The sequence below is a fragment of the Tachypleus tridentatus genome, chromosome 13, assembly GCF_004210375.1.
Source record: "Tachypleus tridentatus isolate NWPU-2018 chromosome 13, ASM421037v1, whole genome shotgun sequence".
In the NCBI taxonomy this organism is placed as follows: domain Eukaryota; kingdom Metazoa; phylum Arthropoda; class Merostomata; order Xiphosura; family Limulidae; genus Tachypleus; species Tachypleus tridentatus.
In genome coordinates, this window is record NC_134837.1 from 96,288,792 (window position 1) to 96,297,717 (window position 8,926).

Consider the following 8,926-nt stretch of genomic DNA (forward strand, 5'->3'; position numbering starts at 1 on the left):
TAAGAAAACACACACGTACAAATCTTACTACATAATCATCAGGAATACGATATTTTACTTTCGTTATATAAACTCCTGATCAAACTTACATAAATAGAACTATATCTCACTCTGAAACACGTGTATAACATAATCTAACTGAAAGTTTTGGGACTTCATTTTCAACACAACTAGAATACATTCGGCTTACCTCTCATTTCGTTTTCCTTTAAAATTATGTATATATATACTTCCGAAATACTTTCTTCAGGATGTAATTGTATTTTTATACCAAATAAGATTTTATAGTGTTGAATATTCGAAACGTGTAGGAAGTTTGTAGATACAGTTTAAACTGTGTTCTACACAATATCGTAACTTCGGCCGGTAAGGGACTAAAGAAGACTTGTTTACAAATGTTGTCTTAGAAACGCTTTCTCATCACTGATGCGTTATGTATGAGTTACGATAATCAGGTGATCATTAATTATATTTCTTAACTCCCCTCCTTCCATCTTCATTACCGCAGATCATGAGCGCATATCCAGGTAAAATAGCTTATCATATATCACTGGTCAACCCTTTAGGTGTATATATATATATATATACACACGCTGGTGATTCAAAAAAATTAATGAAATAAATACAAAGTTATGGTGACAGAATAAACTGCAAGGTTGACGTTATTGTTTAAATACATCAGTCAAATAAATCTCTTAAATTCTATATGAATCTAAATATAAATTAGTATTAATACACCATTATCAAAATGGTTGGCAGGCATTATCTATAAATAACCTCAGTTCTCGAACGTGTATAGCTCTTGTTTATTGCTGAAAGGAAATCAACATGTTCCGTAGGTACTATTTAATTTATATATAACCTAAAAGTAGCAGGAAAGACGTAATATAACATTAATGTAAGCAGTAGGAACTTTTTAATAATAGTAATCAATTAATTGATAATTGCATGTAAAGAAAATTAGTATGTTATCTTGATGTTTTATAAATCGGCAAGCATGCACATGTCCTTCATAAAGTTGTTAGGCTTATCAAAGTAAAAACCTTTATAACGTTGTTAGGCTTATCAAAGTAATATCCTTTATAACGTTGTTAGGCTTGTCAAAGTAATATCCTATATAAAGTTGTTAGGCTTATTAACGTAATATCCTTTATAACATTGTTAGGCTTATCAAAGATAAGCAATATATTTTATGATGTTGTAAGGCTTATAAAAAGAAAGTACTATATTTTATAGGGTTGTAAGACTTATATTTTCTTAAAACTAGTTGACACAAACTTTAAATCTAAGCCTAGCATTTACTGTAGTTGTACAGTTTTAATCTGTTAACAGCAAACTAATGTTCTATGTTATAACAGGTTAAATGGTTAAAACTGAAACCAGTTTACTGTAAATATCTTTCTTCTATAGAACAATTATACTTGCATGCCTAAGCAAATATTAAAAAAAATGTTTTATTATAATCATTACTCTTTAAAACAAAATCTTAGAAATGAAGTTTAATATGGACATGTTTTCGGATATTTCTGAGCTCTAGAGTTTATAGAGAAACGTATTTAAAGTTAATACCAGAATTGGTTACTATATTAACGTGTACAATGAAATAATTTTCACAAAGCAAGCGTAAAAATCAAATTTGTGTACACTGGAAAAATGAGTGCGTGTGTGAAAACTACATACATACTTAATTATATTTAGTTTTCTGTTAAAAATAATAATAAGAGTAATGAATCTTCCATCAAATTTCTAGTTCGGTGAAAATTATTCTGAAACAATCTGTGGGGGCCCGGCATGGTCAAGCGTGTTAAGACGTTCGACTCGTAATCCGAGGGTCGCGGGTTCGAATCCCGGTCGCACCAAACATGCTCGCCCTTTCAGGCATGGGGGCGTTATAATGTTACGGTCAATCTCACTATTCATTGGTAAAAGAGTAGCCCAAGAGTTGGCGGTGGGTGGTGATGTCTAGCTGCCTTTCCTCTGGTCTTACACTGCTAAATTAGGGACGGCTAGCGCAGATAGCCCTCGGTAGCTTTGCGCGAAATTCAAAAAAACAAACAAATAAACAAACAAAACAATCTGTGGTTTTATTAAGTAAATTACTGAAAAAGATATTTATTAAAATATAACAAAATATAATTGTTGGATAGTTAAAAATAATGAATCTTTTTCAAAACCTTGAAAAATTAAATATAGCACAAAATCAAATGCATTTCAAACATACGATTTCAGTAGATTATTTAAAACTATACCGCTTAATGATTTGATAATGGTGGTGAATTCGTTTATAAATCAATTTATTGATGTATGTATAAAAGTAGAAAATCAAACCTTGTTGTTAATAATATTAACAATATATATAGATCTACTAATTGGTATTAATACTACTAGTCTACTAATCAGTGTTAATAATTTACAAATTAGTAATTATATTGGTAATATTTGCCTCGATATTCTACACATTAAAAATACTTCCTTGTTAGACATTGAATCAAAATTGTTAAGTATTGATATTAGGAAAATTTAGTAGTATTAGCATTTTTTTTATAAAAGCAATTATTTCAGGTTTCAAATATATGGATATTCCCCACTAAATTATAATGTTGCAACATGTATTGCACGGACTATTTGTCATACATTCATAACTTCTTGGACATTGTTAGATTTGTGATATTATACAATTATTCATACCTAAAATAAATATATTAATGCAAGAATTAATATCGAATGGTTTTATTCCGCCATAAAATACAATAAAACATTAAAGGAAAGAACAACACACTTAAACTTCATTATTAACACTTAAAAAAAAGAACTTAACCTTTTTATTGTAGCTTAACAATTATAAAATTGTACATAAAACAATATAGTAGGTGGTATATTTCTTATGTTTTATGGGAATTTATAAGTATAAAGTGTAAGTGTGTGTGTTTTTCTTATAGTAGAGTCACATTGGGCTATCTGTTGAGCCCACCGAGGGAAATCGATCCAGCGAGGGACATAAAGTGAAATAAAGTGAAAGATGTGTGTTCTTACCACGCCATAATGATGGCCATTTTCCACAGTAGTTGCACATTCGCACACTGTAGTATGGTGAACACAAACTAATGTAAAATCTGGAAGAAGAAATGGATATGGAGTACTTTCACGCCATTTAAACACATTTCTTGTTTTTAATAACTTTTAGAATTTAAACGTGTTCCTGCTGACAGTAAGTACGAAAACCGTAATTGTTCTGAGATTTATAACATATGTATAAGATAAAGTTCTTACTGTACAGATGATCCATTAAATATGTGTGTCTGTGTGTTAACATCCATCACTCCAGTCGAACACCTCTATTACCGTAATTCCATGTATGATAACTGGAAACTGTCAGACGATGTACATAGACTGTCTTGCTTTAGGATTTTTGTACCAGAAGAAAGAAGATGAAAAGAACCTGAAGTATGGTATATTTTCACTTCTCTAGACTTTTTTGTTTTAAATTAAATGACATTAATACTTAACCAGTTAAATGAGCAAATTATTATATTCCAAAAAATAGAGTATGAAACTAGCATCTTTTGAGGTCATTTAAACAGTGGACTATAGATATTCTTGACGATAAGTGCTGTTCCTAAGGTTAAATATGACCTCAATGCTTGACAACTTAATCATAAATGTCGACATCATAGTCATCTTAAATACCAGCTTATTTCTTGTTTTGATTTTAAAGTTTTATGAAAGAGTTTTACAACTGTACATGTTTTCTGTGATGAAAACTATGTATTATACATACATCATTTCTGCATGTACTTTGTGGTATTCATGAAACAGCTGTTTCTCTTGAGATGAGAAAAAATTAGCAATTTTATAAACTGATTAGCTACCACTAATAGACATCTTTTATTACCCAAGTAACCTCAAACATATTTCTCACTTCTTTTCAGTAGAGATCGAGTCCTCCAAGGTACAACTGTTGAGTTACAACAATATCCACAATGAAAACACATCCAAACGTTAGTTACACATTTCGAATTAGCATTTTCTATGCTAATTACCTACCACTAATAAGAAACACATTTTACTACTCAAGTAACCTTAAACCTATTTCTCACCACATTTGACTAGGGATCGAATCCTACAAGGTACACTGTTAAGTTACAGCAATATCCACAGTGAAAACACATCTAAACGTTAGTTGCACCCCTTTGAATTATTTTCGTCATTAAACTTGTAAATAGAAATACAAAGTGTAGATAATTTACCCTTAAAGTTTATATTTTTCAAAATATATATTTCTCCATAACAGTATGATAAATGACGAGAAGACGAAAACGACTTTTTTAAATACAATGTGAACTTTTTTGAAAGTTTAAACACTATTATAGGAACTAGTGTTTTGCAACGTTACATTTACCAGCATTAACCTCACAAGAGATAAGCAAATTATCCCCAGACATTTTTTCTGCAAGCCAACGATAAGTTAGGCAGTGTAGAAGTATACCTCAATATATATACCACAGTCAGGTATATTATTAAATTTATTGTAACCGTCTTTTAACATGTTGTCTTGAGCGTGCGGGAGCTTTAAGCTCGAGCTCATGGTCGCAATAGATATTTATTTGCTTTACAGCACAATAATTAATAAACACGGCAGTACTACAACAAGGTATTTGGATATTAAAAGCAATACAAGAAGAAGCAGTAAGATATTTAACTACAGCATACATTTTGTTAAAAATTTTCAGAAACTTTGTCAAGTATATGCTAGAAGACGAAACAGGCTAAACGTGTTTCCGAAGAGGTGGTGTCTCTGAATTATAGGTTGTACAACACAGGTAACTTAACACATGTATCTTTGTTAACAGTTCTGTCGTGTTATAAATCTGGTTAGTGTGATGTACGAAAGATGCCAAAACCTTTACGTCATGGACTGACTTTCACTGTAAAAAGTTCTGAAATTTGTTTCCACTAATAGTATCTCATTAATACATATTGCATTTATAAGCTAGACCCTAACTAATGTCACGATACAAATAGTAAAAATACTATTTCTATTGTAGTATATGGGACGTTTTAAAGATGTTCATCGTGTAATGATAACGTAAAGGACACTTTGAACATTTCTATCGTTACACTGATTCAGCGACCACAGCTTAATAAATGTTGTGGCTTGTGGTTTGGACACTTTGAACATTTCTATCGTAACACTGATTTAGCGACCTCAGCTTAATAAATGTTGTGGTTTGGACACTTTGAACATTTCTATCGTGACACTTATTTAACTATTACAGCTTAATCCTATTGTGACTTGTAGTTTCATTTTCCTTTAGTAGAAGGTTCGTTATGACCTACTCTATTCTATTAATAAATACGAACGACAAAATCTAAGGTATAAAAGCTACCTCACCTACAAAAAATAAATAAAAAATTTTTAAAACACGACACCATAGAATATAAAAAATATAAAAAATTGTGTTAATTTTCATGCATTAAGGCCACAATATTTTAACACAGAATGAATTAACTCTCTCAGTAAATATATTGAATTTTACTAGTTTCACTCTGATGGACCTTTCTGTTGAAATATTACCGCTCCAAATATCAGTGTAAATATATTTCGGCCCGGCATGGGCATGTGGTTAGAGCGATCGACTCGTAATCTGAGGTCGCGGGTTCACTCTTTCAGTCGTGTCGGCGTTATAAGTTACGGCTAATCCCACTATTTGTCGGTAAAAGAGTAGCCCAAGAGTTGGCAGTGGGTAGTAATAACTAGTTACCTTCCCTCTGGTCTTACACCGCTAAAATAGGGACGGCTAGCGCAGATAGTTTTCGTATAGCTTTGCTCGAAAATTCAAAACAAACAAAAAAATAAATTTTATTCGCAATGACTAAATCGTTTCAAATCCAATGACTGTTTAAGGAAATATTCGAAATATTTTAATTTTATATATGAATCTGTATGAGTGTGATTATAAAACAATATTGCTAGAGTTAATCAAAAACATTTCTTTTTTTACATTGAATGTTCTTGCACAAAGACGACAAAAGATTTTAATAGTTGCTTGCAATTACGAAACAGGAGCGTCTTCTACTGGGTCTAATAACCATTAATAAGTAATCTCACATCAGTGTGAATATAAGTACGCGAGTCCGCAAATCTTCAATGTCATTGAAGTACGTAAACACTACTGAAGTGAAGCCATGTTTCTTTAATTTTTTCTTCAGATATCGTAACAGAAGGTGTTAACGTGATTCAAAGGTTTTGTTAACAATTTTCACTTCTATCACGCAGAGACTAACTATTTACTTACGCGCACACACATATACAACAGTTTAGATATGAAACTCACCTGAAGACGGTCTGTCTGAGTACCGGGTACAGAAGACCCATGCTGGCCAGAGTGAGGTACCATCAATACTGGTCCTCTTTTTTGGTGTTGGAAAGGTGGGTACAGTCGTCTCTACATGTTTGGTTAGTGGTCCTTGAGATATGATAACCACTCTCTTCGGTCTGGCCGAAGAAGGGGTATCAATAGAGGTGTTACGTCGTTCTTTGGATCCCCTACCAAAGTCTGGAGATAAAATATTTTCAATGGAAAATTTCAACGACTTCACAGTACCTGCGGATGGCATTAATATATAGTTGTTATCATGAGAAGAAAATTTACTAGGACTGGCGGAATGCAAATCATTTTTTCCATCGTATTTATCAGTGTTCTTTGTCAGCTCATGCGGCATAGGACTGGAATGGGGATGATTAGTATCCAGTGCCATTTCTACCGCGCTGCTATCTTACGTCCAACTAACTTATATTCGAACTTAATTCTCTGCACGTCTTGTTTAAAACGTTACAAGCAAAACAGTTGACAGTAGCCGACCCCCAGCCGTCAAGACACGGTGAAGCGGCTTAGATCAAATACTGGTGGAGAGAAATGACAGAAACGTTTAGCAGGCACAGAAGTGTCACGTATCATATGATCCTAAGGTCAGAACTGTCGGCCAGTGTATTTATAAGGAATGCAGTAGAACGATGAGTGCATTTTATATCCAAGAGTCACTAAAGATAGATTTTGTAGTGGGCTGCTTGAATCTTAAAACTAAGAGTCCGCCTCTGCGCGCGAAGGCCGACTTACACTGACCAATCAAAATGAAGACAGCTTTCAGCTTACTGCGCTTTAGCTTTGGTGTTGGTTCTCGTTATTAACTTGTTAGTCAAGAGGCATAATCATGTTTGAAGCAAAGGACTCCTCGTATGATTAATTAATTTTTGTAATAATGTGATAATCCCAGATCCTTCTGTTATTACAGTCAAAATTTGGAAATGAAAGGAAATAACAAACAATAGTATTACTATACGTATCATCAACTAGTTTCTGAAAATTCTAATACTTATAAAATCGCTAGAATCTTGACTGATCCCTTTTCAACTCAAATGGCATTTGTTTTAAATCAAGTGCTATTTTAAGTCATTTAGAAACTTTTACCGAAATTCAAATTTTATTTTGAAACACTGTTTAAATATATTTCTATTATATTATTATATATGCATATTGTACGCAATACTGGAAGTTTTATTAACGTTGTGAAGTATTTCTCACCTGTTATAGAATATATTTAAATAAATACTCATTATGCACCAGAAACTTAAATATTGAAAGCTCTTCTGGGTGATACGAATAGCGACTAGACCACTACTATATTTCTTGTATATCAGTTGGCCTTATGAGCTCTGATATTGAGCGAAAGGCCTCGTCGAGAGTTGTAGTGTAGTTGCAATATTACCTTCACTCATAAGTTCTTAGAATATAGATGAAACGAAACATTAGAAAGCAACGAACAGATTTTAGGAGTAAAAGTTACTTCATTCTGAAATTGGTTTTAAATGTTAATGACATTTCAGTATAAAATGTGTTATGATTACAGCAACTTGAAAGAAAAGGTATGTTATTTGTGAATGATTTTTTTTCAGACCAGACGTTTGTCTTGAAGATTTACGAACACATATCTTTCGTAAATTTCAACACTTTAATTTGATGTTAAAATAATAATAATAATAATGCTTACAGACTGGAGAACCAAGTTTATATTTAAGGTTTTGTTATTCTACTGTAGAATCAAGTTCATATTTAAGGTTTTCTTATCCTACAGTGACGTTAAAACAATATTTAGTTTCCCTATAAGAATGAATACATTTCGTTATATCAAACATTTTAACACATTATTAAAAGTAAACCTCTTCCACCAACCTCCTTCATTTTTTACGAAAAATAAATGTCTTTTGTCAGATCAAACAAAGTAATTGAAATATAGAAAATCCTTGTAGTTAGTAAACTAAAAGAGTTTATTTTAATTTAAAATTTTTTTACTTATAAGGTGAAACACTTTAGTTTCATCATAAAAAGTACCAGCTCTATAAAATGCTACTGTTATATTTGATTTGAAATAAGAAATAATTCTAGCCTTGAAATGATTTGTCTGCTAAAGCTTTATGTAATTACTCCTATTACAAGATGATATGATAGGTGGTGTTTGTCCGCGTATATTTCGAATTGTTTACTTAAATTTGAAAATTATGAAGAGCTGTTTCATTTGAAATAGCCCTTACTCTAAAAATTATATAAAAATAAGCTTTTATTTAATTAGTTAAATAATGGCGATAGTGATAGCTGGGGGATCAAAGACAACGTTCAGTTTCTTTTTTTACTTTCGTACAAAGCTACACGAGGGCTATCTGTGCTAGCCATCCTTATTTAGCAGTATAAGAATAGAGGGAAGGCAGCTAGTCATCACCACCCACCGCCAACTCTTTTACCAACGAATAGTGGGATTGACCGTCACAATATAACACAATCACGGCTGAAAGGGTGAGCATGTTTGGTGTGACGGTGATTCGAACCCGCGACCCTCGGATTACGAGTCGAAGGCTTCAGGTTGTTAAGCT

General features: G+C 32.3%; 1 protein-coding gene across 1 annotated transcript in view; it reads right to left on the bottom strand.

Moving 5' to 3' along the window:
- LOC143239326 (homeobox protein engrailed-like) overlaps positions 1-7,063 on the bottom strand; it is a 31,032-nt gene extending 23,969 nt beyond the window's left edge. The window contains exon 1 of the mRNA XM_076480296.1: positions 6,336-7,063. Coding sequence (XP_076336411.1) covers positions 6,336-6,759 — 424 coding nt within the window. The 5' untranslated portion in view covers positions 6,760-7,063. The remainder of the gene's footprint in view (positions 1-6,335) is intronic.
- Between the last annotated feature and the right edge of the window lie 1,863 nt (positions 7,064-8,926).